Source organism: Castanea sativa, chromosome 2 (genome assembly GCF_040712315.1).
Source record: "Castanea sativa cultivar Marrone di Chiusa Pesio chromosome 2, ASM4071231v1".
In the NCBI taxonomy this organism is placed as follows: Eukaryota; Viridiplantae; Streptophyta; class Magnoliopsida; order Fagales; family Fagaceae; genus Castanea; species Castanea sativa.
In genome coordinates, this window is record NC_134014.1 from 54,458,051 (window position 1) to 54,480,360 (window position 22,310).

The following is a 22,310-nucleotide window of genomic DNA, read 5'->3' on the forward strand; positions in this document are numbered from 1 at the left end:
TTGTGAGAGACTTTCTATAGGACAAGCGCATCACATACCGTCTCATATAAATTGAGCACACTGGTGAATCTGGTGATTAAAATAGCATGAGGGGGGCTTGGATCCAGTTAACACACAATTTGGTCCCTGCCCTAATTAATTATTACTGGTTTTGATGTAAACAACTTATTACTTGATGATGTCTGTTCCATGCTTACGGGACAATAATTGGTCAGTAAAAGAGTGCGTGAAAAAAAGGAGATTGTTCCACTGGTTTTTGTTTGTTAAATTAACTTCTGCTCTGTTAATGGTCCAAATGAATGGCATATTGCATTTTGCAAGTTAAAAGAAATCTTCCGACATCAACACTTCAAGTTACAAACGACTGTAAAGTTTAGATGTTATTCTTACATTACAGAAATAGTGCCTAAATTATTCAATGACCATGTTGAGATAACAAAAGCCTTCAAAGTTACCACATAATTGGTCCCATCTAACGAAATTTACAACACATATCCTTGGTTCATCAAGTGTATAGCTATTAAATTATAAGTCATAAGTAATAACCATTTTAATCTTCAATATTAAGTCGTCAAGTCTTGTTAGATTCTCTACTTTCTGTTTTCATTGAATAAAATTAGGGCAGTCTTATTACACAAACTACACATATCAGTTTTTGAACTGACAAGTCATGATTTCAATTCAAAAGGTTTTTGTGTGTATTGTGTGTGCAAATAATTTTATGTCGATGTCACTAGCACCCCAACCACCCAACAAATAATTTTACATAGTTTACATTTCAAAACATATAGTATCACCTTTATTTTTCCTTTGCAATGTCAATAAATATATACAAACAAAACAAAACAAGAATAAGAAATTAAAAGAATGATTAGTTTATAAAACTAGCGAAGTCTGACAAGTTTTTTCTTGATGCTTCATTTTCTTAATCTCTATGAGTTCTTGAGTTTGGGAATATGCCCTCTCATGAACATCATTTTTCTCATCATATTTTTTGCTCTTTGTTTTCTGCCATGTCATTCAGTATCCCTTCAAGATTCAAAATCAAACTATCATTACTTTATCATTTATTTAATGGTTCCTTTTCAGCCTTCCTACCAGGTGGTCTTTCCAAGTCTACAAAGGAAGCATGGGAGACCTCATCTTCCCTAGATGTATTGATTCCAGAGTAGGAGAAGATGTTGCAGTTGATCTTCTTATTGTTTGAGGCTTCGCTACAAGTTCCAACCATTTTAATTGATGCCTCAAGATATTCCAACAATGATCAAATTTGAATGGAACAACTTGGACCTTCATATACGCTTCCTTTGCCTTAATAATCTGAAAAATTGACAAATAAAAATTGGATTAGTGAATAGACAGTAATGGTGCAATAATGCATTGACACTACTTTGAGCAACAATTTTTTACCTTGTTTTGCTCATTCACACCACTTGGATTAGCCATCTCAATTGAAGCTAAGATCCCAACAAACTTATTTGTTTGGAGTTGAATTGTTGACCAACGATTCATTGGAGAGTTTGCATTACGAGTAGATGTAAATGTCTTCTCTTTATTGAAGTACTCCCAAACTCTATTCCAATATGTTTTGTGCTTTTGTTCATTCCCTTGCACTGCATCTAATGAAGTATTAAGCCATGCTGACACATTGAGACAGTCTTCTCCTAGACCAAAATTACCACCCCATTGTGTCTTCCTAGTAATGGATTCCATTTGAACTTCATGTGGAGACTGTTGGGTATGCACTTCATCTTGTGGAGAGTCCATCATAAATTCAGTTTTCATGATAGACCCCTCTTCTAAGAGCTGTGTGAAGTTACAATCACCACGCATTTGCGAATCCATTCCTTAATAACAATAACATAAAAAGCAGCAATATGATGAGAAGTTAGGCAAATCAACTTTAAATACAGCAGCAAAAGGATCCAAGGATAGGCAAATTAGTAGAGGACATAAATACAACCAAACATTAAAGCCTTGTTGAAGTTTAACTAAAGAAGTTTATAACAAATCAACAATTGAAGCTGCTTCAGAATTGAAGTTACTGCAGAATGAAGAAGAAGACATTCTGTTTAAACTACAGGTTGTTCTCTTGTAATGACACTAAAAGACATGTATAAAGCTTAGATGAAGTTAGTTACTAGATTAGTGGATATAGTTACTAGATGTCATTCTCTCTTTCTTACCTCTGATTCTCATCTATAAGAACAGAGCCTCTTGTAACTAAATTAATTCAATATAATGCACATACAAATTTTTCTCTCAACTTTTATGATCTTTGTGTGCAATCTTGATACCTTTTTATATTTTGAAAAAAAAATCAAACATTAAAGCTGAGTTCATCTTAAACCTAGTCATCAAAAAAGAGAAAATAAAAGCACAAACATACAAACCCACAAACCCAATTGAAGTTAATGGGTAATGTAGTATGATTTATTTCCAGGTTGCAACTAGTAATGCTTCTAATTGGTGAGTACTGGATGAGGATGAGAACCAATTCACCAACACCTCTACAAACATACAAACCCACACACCCATCTTACTTTTCAAGATTTCTTAGTGTACATTGGATTCAATCCCAGGTCTGTTACTCAAAATGGAAAAGCTTCTTTTATTGATCCAACACCCACCAAATTTCTAATTCAATTCAACACCTAACAGACTTTATTATCTAACCCTCTGTTAGGAACGAAGGGAGATGGTGTAGGGAAGCTCCTGTATAGCTGTTGGCTAACAAGGTTCTTCTGATAATTAATTCTAGATATACAAATCGGTAGTGGCTCCTAAAACTGGTTTCTTCTCAAATATATTCCTATTTACAAGCAACGATATTTGATTTTTAAGTGTTGGATAAAGGCTAGAATGTTGTTGTTGGTTCAGAAACTTCACAAAGCTACCCAACAAATCAAACTTCAGAAACTTCACAAAGCTACCCAACAATTCAAATTCAGAACTAATAAACTCATCAATTAAAACTACCTAACAACTCAAAACTCAGAAGCTTCACAAAGCTACCCAACAACTCAAAATTCAGAATTGATAAACCCAACAATTAAAACTACCCAACAACTCAAAATTCAAAAACTTCACAAAGCAAGCAAGAATTTCCAACCAAAACCCAGAAATTCAGTTACCAAAAGAGCCCTCAACAACTCTCAAAATTAAAAAATACCAACAAGGATTACAGAGATTATAAAATATACCACTCAAAGCCAATAATCAGTCATCAAAAAAGAAAAATTAAAAGATGCAAGTCCACCACTTCTAACAAACTCCTCCAAACATACCTGTTTCCTTCATATCCCCAAAACAACAATAACCCATCTCTTCTTTCTAAGTCTCTGCAGCACAACCACACCACTTGTCCGCAGTCCACCAAACACACACCCATCGGCACAAACCCACAAGCTGCAGACCATCTCCTCCTTGCTAAAATCAATAAAATTTGGGAAGAGAGAGAGAGAGAAAGGCATCATACGAGTCTGTGGGTCAATCTCTGCAGTCCAAAAAATCTCCTTCTCTGCACTGGTGAGATCGACCACCTCCTCTTGCTAAAATTTGCACGAACTCGAGAGCTCCAAAACTACATTGAGCCGAGAGAGAGAGGCAAAGAGTGAGTGAAGAGAGAGAAAGAAAGAAAGAGAAAAATAAATGTGGTTTGATTTTTTTTGTCTAGCGAGTGAAAAAGCATCACCAGGTCTGGCGAGGGTACATTCCCATGTTAAAATTTTGGGATTAAATATTGAGACTGATGCGTGAATTTTTTTGAGCCTTTAGCTATATGTTTGTTGATATATTAAAATAGCTACACCGATGTAAACGCTCTTATTGCCTAAAATGGAATTGAATAATAGTGATGAACGTATGCTTCAAATTGAAACAATTCATAAAATTTGATATCTCAATTGACAAAATTAAAAATCTGAAATTTTGATATGAAACAGGTATAACACTTTGATTCTGCATATAGAGACAACAGAGTCATTGAAGACCTAAGAAGTGGCAGAAATGCCAAAAGAGGCTGTCGCAAGAAACTTCTTGTGTGTGAACGAACAATGAGATCATTCACATTCTTGAAATGCTAACAAAAATAAGGATGGAGCTATGAAGAACAGGATCTTTCCTTATTGAATTGAACATCTAAACTTGAAAACTAGATATCCATATAAACAATTTGGCAATCACCAAACCATAACTCTCATGAACTTATGAATTTGCAAATTGCATGACAGAATCATCTAAAAAAGCCTAAACCACTATAATAAACTTCTCATGCTGGACATCAACTCAATACTGTCATTCATCCTTCTTGCAATACAATCAAAACTACCAGCTAACACCACCCACCCACCTTCAATAACAAACATGTTACAAAAACAACAAAAAGGAAAAAGAAAGGGTGCTTCAATCTTTAATATAAATCAAGCATACCTTGCCTGGAAATCCTTCATGAAAGCAACCGATTTCTCAACCCCAGTCAATGGCTTAGCATTGTATATAGATGCACCCCCAACTGACTTATGCTGCTTGTGCTGAACCATATTCTCCTTAGCCGCTTCCTTAATAAACTCAATCTCCAACCCTGACTTCTCCAAAGTGAAAGGCACATTCATCAATGACCTCACAGACTTCTCCACAGGGCACCTATAGAACCCATTGCTCCCGTCGTAAGCTGTACAGAATCTCAGTTTTCTTCTTGTTCTTCTTCTCCACCTCAACCAACCCTCCTTGATCCAACAAATCCTCAAACGCCAAACCACACATGTAAATCCCATCATTCCCAATCAGATCTTTCTTGATGATCACAATGCTGACTCCAGATGGCCCCACATTCTTCTGGGCTCCAGCATATATGAAACCAAACTTGTTGACACTTGTGAATCTGCATTTGCATGCAACATGCAGTAATTAACAGATGGTTGAAGATGCTGTACTGAACCTCATTGCCACTTTCGAGAGAGCAGTTTCTAATATATGCTTGAACACATTCTAGCATAATGTACCGAGCTGCAATGCAGCATCATCACTTGAATAGGTATTTGCACATCTGATCTAAATGCACTTCTGAAGTTTTATGCAAGTTTTCTTCCAAGGAAACATAGTGGACTGACAGGTTTGGCCCTAGGCTACCATCATTGCCTGCTAGCCAGGCATTCAATGTTAAGGGGCAGCTTACCATGACTTATTTCATTATGCAGAATAAAATAGAGACCATGACTTAAATCAGAATACCCAATAAAAATGGAGCATCTACCTCTTCAAGACAAAATTGAAGTAGCATTCCAATCACGGGTAGTAGAGCGTCCACTTCACCTGTTGTGGCAAAAATCATTATAATAAAACTACAACGTTTTCTGGCATTACCAAAACACATACTTCTTCGGCAAAAGGGAATAAAATTCAAAATTTACTTTTCTGATTATAACAGTTAATCTTCAATAGAGATACCTGTTTCAAGAAGCTTTAAGATAACATTTTTCAAATATGTCATATCTACCCCTTCCCTCTTCTGCACTCTTTCCATGTTGTGAAGCTCAGACTTCAGCATGGCTTCCTGCACTCATTATGTTCAAATTTCTATTATAAACTAATGAGAAGCTTTGCTTCCCTCCCCCCACTTCCAAATAAAGAAGAAAGAAGGAAAATTGCACAAAAAGACTTATAACATGAGTAGTACTTGGTTTTGAGGCATATGGAAAGCACTTTTTTTAAAAATACTTCCCAACATATATTCATAGACATGTAATAATCCTATACTTCCATTTTATCAACAGCTAATCTTCAGTAGAGATACCTGTTCAAGAAGCTCTAAGATAAAAATTTTCAAGTACGTCATATCTACCCTTCCCTCTTCTACATTCTTTCCATGTTGTGAAGCTCAGCCTTCAACATGGCTTCCTGCACTCATTATGTTCAAATTTCTATTATAAACTAATGAGAAGCTCTACTCCCCTTCCCCCACTTCCGAATAAAGAAGAAAGAATGCAAAATTGCACACAAAGACTTACAATATGAGTAGTACTTGGTTTTGAGACACATGGAAAACACTTTTTTTATAAAATACTTCCCTACATATATTTAAAGACATGTAATAGTCCTGTACTTCCATTTCATCAACAGCTAATCTTCAGTAGAGATACCTGTTTCAAGAAGCTTTAAGAAAAAAATTTCAAATACCTCATATCCACCCTTCCCTCTTCTGCATTCTTTCCATGTTGCGAAGCTCAGCCTTCAGCATGGCTTCCTGCACTCATTATCCCCTACTTCCGAATAAATAAGAAAGAAGGCAAAATTGCACACAAAGACTTATAATATGAGTAGTACTTGGTTTTGAGGCACATGGAAAACACTTTTTCTTAAAAGCTATATTGGTACAATTTTTATGAAGATAAAGGCTATTGTGATATTGATCATTATTCAAAAGCATAAGACTACTTGAACATTATCCACAAAAACTTCAATTAACAAATGAATACAAAAGTTCATCAAGATATAAAGCCTAGTTACAAGCAATAAAGTTTTGGGGGAAAAGTCAAAGAACACATGATTAGAAATACAAACTGGTGCCAAAATAAATATTTCTGGTTTGTGTGGGTTTTTATCAACAGAGCTCAATTAATCAGGCACTTAAATTTTTCCATCAGAGCTGGTTGAAACTTGCAGCTCAATGATATAATTGGCTACCTGCTAAAATGTCATAATAAATGCATTGGGAGACTCAACAAAGTACATTTTAAATGAGAATGGATTTTTTGAGAGAAATGTTTATACCAGAATCTACGGTTCTGCTGCAGAAGTGCTTAAATTCTGTGCATACTGCTTTTGCATAACTGATAATTCCAGTTAGAGAAAAAGGATATGTTAAGACCTCACCAACTACCCCAAGGGTTTAGTTTTTTATAGATTGAGAAAAGCTTTCAACTTATATTTAACTAATACAGGTGCTGACAAGTGGTAACAGGAATGGCTTCATACCTGTGTAGTGATTTCCATTGTGATCAACCTGAGATTATTAATCATTGTCAAGCCAAGTACTAGAATATTTAAATCTAAGTCATGGGAAAGTGTTAAGTATCAAGTGAAATTTAACAAATATTTAAGAAGACAAAAGAAGGAAACGGACAGGTGGTTTTGACTCTAAAGATTGATGAAGATCCTTATTGTCATCAAGAAGTTTAGAGATTTCTTTGTCCTTGTCCTCAATCATTTGATCTTCAAGATCATGAAACCTAGAATGATCTTCCTACAAGTTATGTATCCAATTAACACAAGAGCAACAATATAAACATGCTGACAATTAATCCAATCCCAAAAACAACAAGATACAAGGTACCTTCAATCTTTCATATCATAATTTGAGCCCATCCAATTCTTTTTGTACATCCTGCCCAGAAGATGCTTCATTTTGAGCCTGCAATCCCCCCATAGATGACTGTAAAGATGAAACTACAAATTCTCTTTCGAAATGCCCCCCCCCAAAAAAAAGCCCAGTCCTCAGCCTCCACTCTATAGCTATAAATGTTTTTATTTTATTTTAAAAGAAGCAGAATTGGTTTCAAAGAAATTAGAAGTGGCAGAAATGCCAAAAGAGGTTGTTGCAAGAAACTTCTTGCATGTGAACAAACAAGGAGATCATTCAAATTCTTGAAATGCTAACAAAAACAAGGATGGAGCTATGAAGAACAAGATCTTTCTTTATTGAATTGAACATCAAAACTTGAAAATTAGATATCCATATAACCAATTTGGCAAATCATAACTGTCATACACTTATGAATTTGCAAATTGCATGACAGAATCATCTAAAAACACCTAAACCACTATAATAAACTTCTCTTGCTGGACATCAAAACCAATACTATCATTCATCATTCTTGCAATACAATCAAAACTACCAGCTAGCACCACCCACCCACCTTCAATTACAAACATGCTACAAAATTACCAAAAAAGATAAATAAAAGGGTGCTTCAATCTTTAATATAAATCAAGCATACCTTGCCCAGAAATCCTTCATGAAAGCAACCGATTTCTCAAAGCCAGCCAACGGCATAGCATTGTACATAGAAGCACGCATACCCCAACTGACTTTTGCCACTTGAGCTGAACCATATTCTCCATTGCTGCTTCCTTAATAAACTCAATCTCCAGCCCTGACTTCTCCAAAGTGAAAGGCACATTCATCAATGACCTCACCGACTTCTCCCCAGGGCACCTATAGACCCCAATGCTCCCATTGTAAGCATTGCACAGAATCTCAGCTTTCTTCTTGTTCTTCTTCTCCACCTCAACCAACCCTCGTTGATCCAACAAATCCTCATACGCCAACCCACACATGTAAATCCCATCATTCCCAATCAGATCTTTCTTGATGATCACAATGGTGACTCTAGATGGCCCCACATTCTTCTGGGCTCCAGCATATATGAAACCAAACTTAGACACATCCACTGGCTTGGAACTGAAATTTGAGGACATATCAGCCACCAAGTTACCATTTTTAGGACTTGGGTAGTCCTTGTATTCCACACCCTGAATGGTTTCATTAGCACAAATATGCAAGAATTTGGCATCTGTGTTTTGCTCCAAATCATGAAAAGATGGAATCTTTGTGTGTTTTCCAGATTTCCCAGACCAAATAAGGCTTGGTTTTGAGTACTTTTCCCTCCTTGAATACCTGCAGATTTATGAAGAGCAGGAGGTCAATAATTTATTATAAGATATATCTTATAGCGTTGGCAAAATCACAACCAAAGAAAAGTACCATTTCAAGAACCTCTTCCTTGTGTACGCTTTATCTGATATACGAATCAAATCCCCAACTACAGAAACAGAAACCTCCTCATACTTGCATGCTAAGAGCAAGGAAACCAAGCCAACCAACTGAAGTTTCTTCCTTACTACTGATTGCTTGGATAAAAATCTGTCAATTAAATTAACCGTAAGGAACAATGTCTCATTCATGACTTCAAACTTATCATGGACCTGTTAATTCAAACAATCAAACAAGAGAAAGTATAGGAAGTTTGTTTCGGATTGACTTACCAATGGATTTGTATGATATTGCATAAACTTCAAGATGCTATCAGTTGGATGACATAACTTTCTATATTTATTAAATGTGGAAAATCTTGGACCATTTGGGCTCTTTTCCCTTGGTGAATCCTTCCTTTCAATCGGGACAACTGGAGGAATAATAAATCTGTAGTTTCCATTATATGGTGAGCATTGCATCAGCCTTTCGCAATCGTAAGTACTGTATGCAGGTCTTGAGTCCAGCCTTCCTTTTTCTACTTGAGCAGATATTAGCACCATTAATAACAGTTTAAATTAATTTTAACTCTAGAACTGCTAAAGAGATATTTCAACTATGTACAAAGTGTAATACTATGCAATGATCAATGATGATTTTGAATAACTTTCTAATATGAGAAACAATGCAACAACATAGAACCAGGCAAACACAAAAGATTCATGTGTTCACCATTATAAATTGTATATGGCCAGGAATTAACATTCAGAAAATTTGGTGAATTTTTTTTTTTTTTAATGTAAATTTCAAATCAAATCTCCACAATATGAAAACAAGTATTTCAAAATTTGAACCCGATGTGAAGAAATTTCTACTCCAAGTATCACTCTAAAATCAAGCAAAAGAAAAGTAGTTTCTTCCATTGACTTGAAAAAGTCCTACACTTTAAATGCCTCTTAAAATCTCAAATTCTCAATTTAATTAGTTGGACTTTCAATGGGAAAAAGCTTAATGTATGCCAATGAATGATTGGTATAATCAAATCACAAAACATTAGTTGAACCCATTACCAACACTAATCATGGCAAAATAATTTTATAAAAAAACTATAGCTAACAATTTTTCTTCTTGTTTTGTTAAGTAAAAGATGATCCTCCCTTCAAATTTATCATAGTATTTGAGTGGACTTTGTGGTGTGCCCTTTGTTTTAAAACCTATCCCTCTCCCCCTGTGTATGTGTGTGTTTGTTTCTAAAGAAAAAAAAAATTTGTCAAAGTGAGAGGGAAGATAGATTTGAGAAAACTATTCAGGTATATAATGAACTTCCATTAGCTGAGAGTGGATTATTTAATTGATTATTCTTCCAGCAGAACATAATAGATATGACATGATAATATCACCAATGCCTACATGTCAAACAAATTTGGGTAAACCCAGTGGGGTTGGCCAAGTGGTTGAACAGTACCAAAGTCTGGGGTTTGGTAGGAGCTCCTAGTTAAGTCCGAACAGACTTTCAAAACAAACTCCCAGCGATTTCGTTATCATGGCCACCCGTCGTGAACAGTGATTAGTCTCTGGTTGAAAGCTTTGAGGATACACTGTGGGCAACCAAAAAAAAAAAAAAAACAAATTTGGGTAAACGAAATGGAATATAATCTTAGGTTAGGTTGATTTAAATCAGAAGTGAGATTGTTGAGAAGAGAGTAGAAGAGGATATAATAAGGTATGAGTAAACTTACTGCTCATCTCGCCATCGTCACCACCGAAACGGCACTTCAAGATGAGGCATGCGACGTTTAAGCCTTTTAACAAAAGTTCTCCATGATGGACATCCATGTATTGTCAGATGTTCGAGGCCGGTGAAGTGTAGAATTTCGTCCGGAGGAGTATTGAGTTTATCGCACCCATACAATTGTAGTTCTTCAAGGGATGTCTGCAAGTGTTGGTGTTGGAGAATCGTGGAAACATCCAGCTCCTCGCAAAGCCGACCAATCCATAAATGCTTCAAGCGGGTGAGGCAGTCTAAGCCATCCGGTAGATGGCTCAACTTTGGGCAATGGGTAATTCGTAAGTGGTTAAGAGAATGCAATCCTCGTAGATCTCCAATTGATATCAGATTAGGGCAATCCCAGATACCTAATCGGATAAGAGAATGTAATTCTGGCATATCTGGAATTAATTTCAGATTAGGACATATCAATATATCCAATTCCGAAAGAGATGTACAGGATTGCAGCCCAGACGGGAAAACTTCAACATGACATAATATCCGTAGAATTCGAAGGGGTGCCACACCTTGTAGACTTGGAAGATACATCACATTGTAACACTCGATTACTTCAAATTTCTCAAGGGAATTGAGGGTTTGCAGTGTGTTTGGCAAATGACTCAATTTCCTACATCCAGAAATATAAAGTGATTGGAGAGACATGCGAGGCGCACATAGATCATCCTCATGCGGCAGCAAGATGGACACCAAATCAGCACAATCGTCTATCTTTATAGACATTAGACTCATAGTATTATTTTGCCATAAATGCTCTGGCAGACAATCAAGTTCGGAAATACGATACATATCAAGGGACACAAGAGTGGTAAGTTTGCTGATAATGTTTTTGAATGTCGTACCGCAAGTTTCCTTAATATCTAATTTCTTAAGAGACGGAAAATGACATGGAGCACTTTTCAGTTTTTCACATTGTTTAATGGTTAACTTCTCAAGGCGAGGAAACACCATTCTCGTTGTTGTTGGGTCCATCGTGTCCTTCCATTCCACTAGATTGGGCATTCTCTGCAAATCAAGCCTTTCCAAAGCTGGGAACAAGGCATTTCTACCGCTGCCACCTCTACTAGTACTTGATCCCACACCACTATAACTGTCGTAAAATTCTGCTCCTATACATGTCACATTATTCATTCCCCCTATTTGAAGAAACTTGAGACATGGTAAGTGCCCAAGTGTAGGAATTTTTTGGCATTTATTACAATCTACTAAACTGATTTCCAACAGATGGTTAAAAAGAAACAAACCACCACCATTGTTATCACCCGCTAATATCCACAAAGGGAACTTCTCACCACTAAAATTTTCTATCTTTAAGCTTTTCAAATGTGGGTGAGGTTGAAGGCCTTCCAATACATCCTCATCATTGTTGTTGCCTACTCTTTCATGACTCCAATGGAATTCCAGCTTGTGTAATCTCGTCTTTCCCACTAAATTTGCTGCTTTAGCTTCTTCTTTATCTCTCACATGCTCCAAATTGAAGATTTTTAATCCTCCTCTGAGCTGGCTTAAGCATCCAAGTTCTTCAATTCGATGACCAGTTTCCTGACCGATGAAAAAGAAAGGCAATGTTTGAAGGCAAGTCAACTGCCCCAAATTGATTGGCATTTGTTTTATGTCCGCTTGACTAATTTTAACATGTCTCAAGTTAGTCAAATTTCTTAGATTTTTTGGAAGCTTTCTTAGATAAGGACAATTCTTAATTGCTAGAGTTTGTAAGTTGTAGAGCTTGGTAATAGAATTGGGTATTGCACTGATGTCGGGGTTTTGGACTTGAAGAAGCCTTAAATGTCTAAGCTCACAAATTGACTTGAACTCTTTCCTACTTATCCAAGATGATGTTAGACCACGTACAAATTTGAAGTCCAATAACTTGTCTCTAAGATTAGTACGAATCAAAAATATTGTGTGCAATCTACCCATGCCATCTCTAGATAGTGGGATCGATGGTGTTGTCCGGTACTTGAATATAGAAGATAAATGCCGAATATGAGATATGTCAATGTCATCCCCCACATTGCCCCCTAAATGCAAGGTTTCCCATTTTGAAATTGAGAGGGCAAGATCGTGTACAAGATCATGCATCTTACAACTTATTATATCACCAAAATCATCCCTTTTTATATCTTGGAATAAGGAATTTGCTAACAAAATATCAAAATACTTGTTACCAATGTCTTCCATCTCAAAAGAATTTCCTTGTGATGGTTGAAGGAACCCTTTAGCCATCCAATGTTGAATTAGTTCTTCCTTTACCATTTCATAATCTTTAGGAAATATCGCACAATATGCAAAACAATTTTTTAGAGATGGTGAAAGATGATTGAAGCTTAATTTTAGTGTTGATAAGATTTCATTTTCACCATTCAAGGAACTCCAAACCTCACTTTTTTGAATTGCCAACCATTCACTTTCCTCAATATTATTAGACATTGTCCCTCCTAAAACCCTTGCAACTAATGGAATCCCTCGACATCTTTTAGCAATCTCCCTTCCAATATCCTCTAGATCTTGACTTGGTGGAATTCTTTCATTTGTAAATACTCTTTTCTTGATTATGGACCAACATTCATCGTCTGAGAGCTTTTCCAAGTGATACTGATGAATTGTCTTCATGATATTTGCCACAATATCACTACGAGTTGTTACAATAATATTGTTTCCTGCAGATGAATTAATTCCTAACAAACAACTTCTTAAAGTATCCCATTTCGCATGATCTTCATTCCAAACATCATCAAGAACGAGAAAATATCTTTTTTCTTGCAACTCTTTTTTTAGGCTTTGGAGTATTGCATCCTTCGGATGCAACGCACATGAGTCCTGGGTAAGGGATTCAAGAATCTCTCTCAAAATCTTCTTATCATCAAAATCATCGGAGACACATATCCATATTGTTTTATCAAAATTCCTCTGCACTAGCTCATGATTATACACGAGTTTTGCTAAAGATGTCTTCCCCAAACCTGGCATTCCCACTATAGGAATGACTGACAGCTGCTCATTGGTTGCATTAAGCACCAAGTTAACTATTTTTGAGACATGATCTCCCATTCCTACAATCTCTGAATCCTCAAGAGAGGAGTCTGTCTCTCGGTTTGGAATAACCTCAGGATTTGCATCTATTGATCCCGCGCTAGCAAATCCAAATTCTTTTGCATTATCATTAATCTTTTTCAAAGATTTGAGCATAGCCTTAATTTTGTTGGCCATGTTGATTCGGAATGCAATAGGGTTTGAAAATGAAAAGAAGAAGAATACCTTTCTCATCATTTGGTTTCGGATCTCTATCTTTCGTCGGAGAATCTCATAAGCAAACTCGTCCAGCACATCATCAACATCATAAGCAGCGTCTTTAAGCCTCCGCATCCAAAGCTTCACACGCTCTTCTTTCACTTGCCTTCTCTCCGCATCAGTCAGCACAGCTCGAATCGTTGTCAATGAGTCTTGAAGTTCTTTCAGCTGCTCCTCGAACCCCCAAACAAGGCTGATCTGCTCAGTAGCAACTGGAATTAGCTTGCCTAGCACAGCACTAATAATGACAGTCTCCGCCATCTTTGGATTGGTGCTACGGTTAGTTAGATACAAGCTCTCAGTATTTGGAAACAATACAAGAATTGTGATGTTAAGGACAACAGCAACAATGATAAAAGCAGGAGGGAACACAAAGCATCAACTTGCACATTCAACGCATGAAGGTAAGGTTCATTGATTCTTTCGGTGTATTTTCAACAAACGTGTAATTGGGACTCGCGAACAGACCGGAAATTGTGCCTTTTCAAAAGTAAAGTGTTTTGGAATTGGATTGATGCAATTACTTTCAAAGGCAGATTCAATCTGAACCGTTAAATAAAAACCATTATGAAGAAAATTATACCCAACAAGGCACTCAACTAATTATAATCTTGGGTAAAACCTTTACCTATACTCTACTCAAAATTAATAAATTAGCAACCAAAGAAAATGCATAGAATAATTTTTTGTTAAAGGCATTGCAACATCTTGTGGGGTGTGAGGGGTAAGGGTTGGAGTTTAAGTTTTTAGGAATGAGTTTCACACACATTTATACTTAGATTAGGTTAGAGTAGAATTCTATCTTCTATAAAAAAAATGCATTGCAACGTAATTATCTATCAAAATAGAATGTGACACTCTTTTAAAATAAATTAGCAAGAGAAGTAGATTTGAGATATGGACATATTCAATCACACAAGGTATATAATAAGTACATGAATTAATGCGAGAAGTAGACAAAAAAGAATAAAGGAGTATTAAATTTGTGCAATTAAATTCACCAATATAGCTATATTGAATTTAATTGAAAAAAAAATATAAGGATTCTACAAATTTTACTGCATAACTTTTATAAATTGATGTTGTAATGAATGTGATTAGTAAATTAAAAGCATAATAAATAAATATGTGAATCATTTTTTTCAATTGATGACACATCAAATTGTAAAGATTATGTAGTAAATTTTATAATATCCATTTCGTTACTCATTTAATTCTACTTTAAAAATAACACAATTTGTGTTTTATCACGTATGAGAATTTAGTTAAAAAAATTGGAAGGTTTGCCAATTATTTATTACTAGCTTGTAATCCTATGCATATGCATAGAGATACTTAAATATATACAATAAGATACATAATATAATTCCTATATATATAATTTAAATACTATTGATAGTCTTTTTTATATTTTATTAACTCTTTAGAAAATTTTATAAGGATCTTATTAGGTGTAAAATGTAAATTGTCTATTTTTTTTTTAGTTATTGTGAAGCACTTTTTTTTTTATGATTCATTTATTCTAGACTCTTTAATTTTTGTTCTTAATAACTCACTTGGATGAATATTTATGATGTAGTCCCACATTTGATTCTAAAATTAAGAAATAAAACTCTTTAAAAATAAATAATTTAGGACACATGACGCAAAATAAGAACTCTAATTTGGATTCTAATTTGAGTTTCTCTCAGCTTCTGCTATTATTATATATATAGATTAAAATTTCAATGTACTAAAAAATAATCAATGCACTATTGACTACTCACCCATACATTACATTATCTCATTCTTTCTTTCTTTCTTTTTTCTTTCAAATTGTTAGAGTTGCTCCCTCAATCCCTCACTTTAGAGCATTCACACTAGTTTATCTAAATATTTCTTCTATTTTAGTATAAAAACCTATTTTTTCTATTTTGCATAGTTACTTTTACAAAACACCAACATCAGATCATTTATCCTACCTTCCATTTTATTTAAATAATCATGTTCATTATATTATTTAATACCACTTTTGTCATCTCTCTCTCTCTCTCTCTCTCTCTCTCTCTCTCTCGTTTAGCATCCATCATAACTTATCAAGTTTCTTTTCTCTTTCCTCTCAACCCTTAGCACTCTTTCTCCTCTCAAATCTCTCTCCACTAGGTTCGGGTTAGGGCTTATGGGTTTTCTGTTGATGGAGATATGTCGTTTTCCTCCAGAATCTCTCTTTCTCCATTGAGTTTGATTTTGATTTTGGGTTTGTGTTCGGGCTATAGGTTTTCCATTGATAGTTTGATTTTGAGTTGATTTTCCATTGTTGTAACAGGTTTTGATAGTGGTGGCAATTGGATAGGATATGTGTTTGGATATAGGTGGAGTTGGGTTGTAGGTTTTTGTGAGAGTGAACAAAAGGGAGAGGCAGCAGAAGAGATATTCTGATGAGAGTAGGAGAGTGAGAAAAAAATATATATATTAGAATAGAAAGCTACAATATACGCGATTACTATGGTAATTATGTAAATCTTCACAACTTTAGTTTAACTAATGTGTGAAAATTTGAAGGTTAAATGTGCAAAATATGACACTTTTTCTATTTTGGCTCTTGTAGGGGTCAATAAAGTGGCTGCAGTAGCACAAGTCACAGCAACACAAGCTTTTTGACTCTTGACTATATTCATGATTATGCTTTTTCTTTGTTAAATTTTTGTATAAAAAAATATATATTGAATCATAGCATCACAAGCTACCCAACTGTCCCACTCAAACATAGTTAGAAAAGTGCTCCAATAAAAATAAATATTAAACAGAGTTGGACTGTTGGAGAAACAAAATTGATCAAATAAAAGAAAGAAGCCACAGAGAGAGCCGCCAAAGTCCAAGAGGCATACCAATCGGTGAGACAACATCGACTCGTCACCTGCGTGAAGTGGGCTAGGCGATGCAGTGAAGCAGTGGTGCCTTCGTGGAAGAATGTTTAAGCTCCAACTTTTATTAAAAAAATTAACATAATTATATGTTTTGAAAATTTAACTGTTGAATTATATGTTGTTTATAGTCTTAATACACATTTCAAATTTCATATCAATCGGATGTAATTATTCGATTTACAAACTTATTTTTTATGTATAATTTTATATTATAAAATTTGAAATTTAAACATATGATTGATGACATACCTATTGATTTTTAATTTTCTTAAAATTTTGTAAGCATAGAAAATATACTTAGAAGTAAGAAAATATAATCCAAGAGTGGATTTGTCAAAATTCACATTCAATAAAAAAATATTAAGTGAAGTTGTAACCTTAAGTTACAACTAAATTTATTGTCAAATTTTGTCTTTTTATTTTTTTTGTTTCGCTTTGAAATCAATACGTCTGTCAACTAAGTGTGCGTTTGGCTCCAACTTAAAAAACCCAACTTATTTTACTATTCTATTTATTTTTGCTACTATCCATTAGCCCTATTGCACTTTTTGGTACTATGCATAGGTTTCATTATATTATTTCAGCTAATTTTTATCTTTATCTATAATACTTTCAGCAAAAAATTTTCAGTTTCAGCAAAATAAGCGGATTCCAAACAGACCCTAAGTTGATAAAATGGTTTTTTTCTCGTAAAATTTTGAGAGGCCTGAGGATGGGATTGCTGGTTAATTTTTGTTAGAGCATTAAATTTTTGGGGAAAAAATCAAAGAACAAATGATTAAAAATACAAACTGGTACCAAAATAAATATTTCTAGTTTGTGTGGCTTTTTATCAATAGAGTTCAGTTAATCAGGCACTTAAATTTGTCCATCAAAGCTGGTTGAAACTTGCAGATCTCTGATATAATTGGCTACATGCTAAACTGTCATAATAAATGTATTGGGAGACTCAAGAAAGTACCTTCTAAATGAGAACGAATTTTTTTTTAGAGAAATGTTTATACCAGAATCTGCTATTCTGCTGCAGAAGTGCTTAAATTCTGTGTATCCTGCTTTTGCATAGCTGATAATAACAATTAGAGAAAAAGGATATGCTAAGACCTCACCAGCTACCCCATGGGTTTGGTGTTTTATAGATTGAGAAAAGCTTTCAACTTATATTTAACTAATACAGGTGCTGACAAGTGGTTACAACAATGGCTTCATACCTGTGTACTGGAATATTTAACAAATATTTAAGAAGATAAAATATTTACAGGGGTGCTCAGGCTTAATCGAAACGAAGCAAAGAGAGAAACAAAGCATATAGCACAGGAACAGCGCCATAAGGCCAAAAAAAAAAAAAAATGTTTGAGGGGGTGGAGTTTCGAGTTTCGAGTTTGGAGAGAGACGCAGGTAGTCATAAAGGCACACTCTGACACTGACGCAGGCATAGGCACAGGCACAGCTGTTGTTATTTGCCGCTGTGCATAATAAAAACATAAACATTATTAAAAACAACATAGGATTGAGATCCCGCTTTTCTCTATATAACAACACACTCTGTTTGTTTTTGTATAATACCGTTCATATTCATTTTGTGTCGTTTTTGGTTTCTCCGTTTACAACTTAACAGTGGTCGGCGAGGCATAAAAATAAAACACAGTTACATCACTTACATGTACCCCTTTCCAAATTCCAATTTCAAACAGAGTGTGTTGTTATATAGAGAAAAGCGGGATCTCAATCCTATGTTGTTTTTAATAATGTTTATGTTTTTATTATGCACAGCGGCAAATAACAACAGCTGTGCCTGTGCCTGTGCCTGTGCCTGCGTCAGTGTCAGAGTGTGCCTTTATGACTACCTGCGTCTCTCTCCAAACTCGAAACTCGAAAGTCGAAACTCAACCTCAAACATTTTTTTTTTTTGCCTTATGGCGCTGTTCCTGTGCCATATGCTTTGTTTCTCTCTTTGCTTCGTTTTTTTTCATAAAATATGTGGTTTAATCGAAACGAAGTTCGGCATGGTGGAAGAAAGAAGAGTGCTCAGGCTTTGTTCCAGTGGTCTCGTCAATATTTATAGGAGTTTCAAGAAGCAATCCAGGCGGAACCCAGTCCAGTGGAAAAAGCGCTTCTAGCCGTGGTGCATGCGACAAGGAAATTGCCCCATTACTTCCAAGCTCACACCGTAGTAATACTTACTCAACTGCCTTTACAAGCTATCATGAGGAAGTCGGATTACACGGGTCGTGTAGCAAAGTGGGGAACCAAACTGGGAGCCTATGACATCAAGTATATGCCCCGGACGGCTATCAAAGGGCAAATCCTTGCCGACTTCGTGGCCGAGTTCACGGAAGGTCAGACTAACCACGAAGGTACAATGATGACAGTAATGTCCATTGGGTTGGAAAACGTCACTCCTTGGGAAGTCTACACGGATGGGGCGTCAAATCGAAAGGGAGCCAGGGTTGGAGTCGTGCTAATATCTCCTGAAAAGCTAGTCATTGAAAAGTCCTTGAGATTGGGATTCCCAGCCACTAATAATGAGGCCGAGTACGAGGCTCTCTTGGTGGGCGCCCAAATGGTTAAACACTTGGGAGGAAGGGTAGTAAGGTTGTATTGTGATTCCCGATTGGTAGTAGGGCAAGTTAATGGAGAATTTGAGGCAAAAGATGAACGAATGAAAAGCTATCTCAAGCGAGTTCAAGGGGTGTTGGGTTTGTTTGAAAGTTTCAAGGTACAGCAAGTCCCAAGGGGACATAACTCTCATGCTGATTCATTAGCGATGTTAGCCACCTCATTGGGTTCGAGATTACCACGTATGGTCATGGTGGAGGATTTACTGTCCTCTAGCTTGACCAGCATCTCGGCAGTATGGATTCACAGCGTTCATGTTGGTCCAAGTTGGATGGACCCAATTGTAGCTTTCTTGCAACATGGAATACTACCTGAAGATAGAACAGTGGCCGAGAAGGTACGAAGAAGCGCTCCCCGATACTGGCTATCAGAGGAGCAAAAACTCTATAGACGTTCCTACACAGGGCCGTACCTGCTTTGCGTACATCCTGAAGCCGTGGAACCTCTGCTGGAAGAATTGCATGAAGGTTTGTGTGGGAGTCATACTGGAGGAAGATCACTAGCTCATAGAGCCATGACCCAAGGGTATTGGTGGCCGAGCATGCAGAGAACCTCTCAAGATTATGCCAAGAAATGTGATCAGTGTCAAAGGTTTGCGCCTAGCATACATCAACCAGGAGGTAACTTAAACCCGTTATCCAGCCCATGGCCCTTCGCTAAGTGGGGTTTAGATATCGTCGGACCTTTTCCTCGGGCACCAGGTAATAGGAGATGGCTCATTGTCGGCACAGATTACTTCATGAAATGGGTGGAGGCCGAGCCATTAGCCAATATTAGGGATGTGGATGCGAAGAAGTTTATCTGGAAAAATATTATAACTCGCTTCGGAGTCCCTCATACTTTGATTTCTGATAATGGGCTTCAATTTGATAGCAAGGCTTTCCGGCGATACTGCGCAGAAATGGGAATAAGAAATGGATATTCAACACCGTCCTATCCTCAAGGAAATGGTCAGGCCGAAGCAACAAATAAAGTCATCTTGGCAGGTTTGAAGAAACGATTGGATGATGCTAAAGGAGGCTGGGTAGAAGAATTGCCTCATGTATTATGGGCTTATCGCACTACACCCCGAAGATCGACAGGTGAGACTCCCTTTTCAATGACGTATGGAATGGAAGCTATAATACCATTAGAATCGGGCTTTCCCACCCTGAAGTCCGACCAATATGATGAAGCGAGCAATCATGAGAGGATGTATGATTGTTTGAATACTATTGAGGAAAGGAGAGAAGTAGCCAATGTGAAAATGGGCAGTTATCAGCAAAAACTCAAGCAGACATACGACAAGGGAGTTAGATCCAGACCACTGGTACCAGGTGATTTGGTGCTAAGAAAGGTAGTGGGGGTAGCAAGAAATCCTGCTTGGGGAAAGTTGGGCCCTAATTGGGAGGGGCCATATAAAATTACCTCATTAGCAGGAATAGGGGCTTATCGTCTAGAAGATTTGGATGGAAGGGTGATCCCTCGCCCTTGGAATGTAAATAACTTACGACGTTATTATTATTAAGAAAAGTGTTTCCTTTTTGTGCGTGGTTTCCATTCGTATCAATTCTGCATCATTTGCAAACATTCAAGTGTTAAACTGACCTTAGTTCTTGTTCGGCTCCTCGGGCCACAAGTCTAAGAGAAATTAATCACTTGCAAACATTCAAGTGTTAAACTGACCTTAGTTCTTGTTCGGCTCCTCGGGCCACAAGTCTAAGAGAAATTAATCACTTGCAAACATTCAAGTGTTAAACTGACCTTAGTTCTTGTTCGGCTCCTCGGGCCACAAGTCTAAGAGAAATTAATCACTTGCAAACATTCAAGTGTTAAACTGACCTTAGTTCTTGTTCGGCTCCTCGGGCCACAAGTCTAAGAGAAATTAATCACTTGCGAACATTCAAGTGTTAAACTGACCTTAGTTCTTGTTCGGCTCCTCGGGCCACAAGTCTAAGAGAAATTAATCACTTGCGAACATTCAAGTGTTAAACTGACCTTAGTTCTTGTTCGGCTCCTCGGGCCACAAGTCTAAGAGAAATTAATCACTTGCGAACATTCAAGTGTTAAACTAACCTTAGTTCTTGTTCGGCTCCTCGGGCCACAAGTCTAAGAGCAACTAATCATTGGCAAAAACACAATCATTAGGCTGACCTTAGTTCTTACTTGGCTCCATGGGCCACAAGTCTAAGAGAAGTTAACCGTTGGCAAAATGTAAGTGCTAGACTGATTTTTGTTCTTCTTTGGTTCCTCGGACCATAACCCAAGAGTTGTAAATCCAACAAGATCACAGCTAAGGAATCTCAAATATCTAAAGCACTAACATAAAACAAATCATTAAGCCTTGTCGCTCAGTAGCATATTGAATCTCAAACTTTCCTTTTCAAACGTCAAAAAAGGTCAAGTGGTGAAATTATGGTGCCCAGGTCAAACTTTTTGTGTTTCTTAAAATCACAAGTTTAATGAACAACTTTGTAGTGATGTTATGATTGTTAGTTCAAGTGAGCTTTTATCTGGATAAGCTTTTTGTGTTTCTTAAGGACACAAGTATAATGAACCACTTCGTAGTGATATTATGATTGTTAATTCAAGTAAGCTTTTATCTGGATGCATACAAAATGACAAATAAATGGCAGCGCATTGTAATAAGACTTGTATATGAAACAGAAGAAAAGAGCTAAGTATTAATTTCTTAACAAATATCTGTTACAAAACTGGGGCAATCATATGGCCCCTTACATCCGTAAAAAAAAAAAAACAATAAAATAAAAAAATAAGGCAAAAAACTACGAAAGGACTAAGCAACAGGTTGCTTGTCTTTTCTTTTCTCTGGGTCTTTTTCTTTTTTCTTCTTTTTTGGCTCTTCAGCCAATTCACCCTCCGTTACTTCGTCCACGGGCTGAGCTGGGGGAGAAGGGTCCTTTGTGACTGGGGCATCAGAAGGGACAGAAGCAGGGGTGGGCACTTCAGGATCATTTGT

The 22,310-nt window shown here is 36.4% G+C and overlaps 5 protein-coding genes across 26 annotated transcripts; 2 read left to right on the forward strand and 3 right to left on the reverse strand.

Annotated features, from left to right (window-relative positions):
* Positions 1 to 770: 770 nt before the first annotated feature.
* Positions 771 to 8,225, reverse strand: LOC142624354 (protein GRIP-like). 22 transcript variants are annotated; one of them, XM_075797890.1, is made up of 13 exons: positions 7,998 to 8,225; positions 7,334 to 7,411; positions 7,124 to 7,243; positions 6,976 to 7,003; positions 6,772 to 6,830; positions 6,141 to 6,244; positions 5,795 to 5,898; positions 5,449 to 5,554; positions 5,255 to 5,313; positions 4,432 to 4,882; positions 3,288 to 3,583; positions 1,411 to 1,847; positions 771 to 1,320 (listed from the first exon to the last, which is right to left on the reverse strand). In XM_075797890.1, the coding sequence occupies exons 11-13, from the start codon at positions 3,322 to 3,324 to the stop codon at positions 1,117 to 1,119; spliced, it is 678 nt and encodes a 225-aa protein (XP_075654005.1). In that variant the 5' UTR covers positions 3,325 to 3,583; positions 4,432 to 4,882; positions 5,255 to 5,313; positions 5,449 to 5,554; positions 5,795 to 5,898; positions 6,141 to 6,244; positions 6,772 to 6,830; positions 6,976 to 7,003; positions 7,124 to 7,243; positions 7,334 to 7,411; positions 7,998 to 8,225; the 3' UTR covers positions 771 to 1,116. The 22 variants fall into 22 exon arrangements, with proteins under 22 accessions (XP_075654005.1, XP_075654010.1, XP_075654012.1 ...); XM_075797895.1 differs by having other exon boundaries at positions 6,141 to 6,260; XM_075797897.1 differs by lacking the exon at positions 6,772 to 6,830.
* Positions 4,327 to 4,944, reverse strand: LOC142625538 (phosphoserine aminotransferase 2, chloroplastic-like). The gene is made up of 4 exons (XM_075799174.1): positions 4,940 to 4,944; positions 4,724 to 4,882; positions 4,432 to 4,644; positions 4,327 to 4,351 (listed from the first exon to the last, which is right to left on the reverse strand). The coding sequence occupies exons 1-4, from the start codon at positions 4,942 to 4,944 to the stop codon at positions 4,327 to 4,329; spliced, it is 402 nt and encodes a 133-aa protein (XP_075655289.1).
* Positions 8,226 to 8,477: 252 nt separating the features above from the next.
* On the reverse strand, positions 8,478 to 14,320 carry LOC142624353 (putative disease resistance protein RGA3). Its single transcript, XM_075797883.1, has 4 exons — positions 10,492 to 14,320; positions 9,046 to 9,290; positions 8,765 to 8,923; positions 8,478 to 8,677 (listed from the first exon to the last, which is right to left on the reverse strand). Exon 1 carries the CDS (start codon positions 14,088 to 14,090, stop codon positions 10,509 to 10,511), a length of 3,582 nt encoding a protein of 1,193 aa, XP_075653998.1. The 5' UTR covers positions 14,091 to 14,320; the 3' UTR covers positions 8,478 to 8,677; positions 8,765 to 8,923; positions 9,046 to 9,290; positions 10,492 to 10,508.
* On the forward strand, positions 14,179 to 20,262 carry LOC142625539 (uncharacterized). The gene is made up of 5 exons (XM_075799175.1): positions 14,179 to 14,233; positions 16,135 to 16,190; positions 18,506 to 18,583; positions 18,798 to 19,942; positions 20,229 to 20,262. Exons 1-5 carry the CDS (start codon positions 14,179 to 14,181, stop codon positions 20,260 to 20,262), a joined length of 1,368 nt encoding a protein of 455 aa, XP_075655290.1.
* Positions 20,263 to 20,450: 188 nt separating this feature from the next.
* LOC142625540 (uncharacterized) lies at positions 20,451 to 22,258 on the forward strand. Its single transcript, XM_075799176.1, has 2 exons — positions 20,451 to 20,828; positions 22,199 to 22,258. Exons 1-2 carry the CDS (start codon positions 20,451 to 20,453, stop codon positions 22,256 to 22,258), a joined length of 438 nt encoding a protein of 145 aa, XP_075655291.1.
* Positions 22,259 to 22,310: the final 52 nt, after the last annotated feature.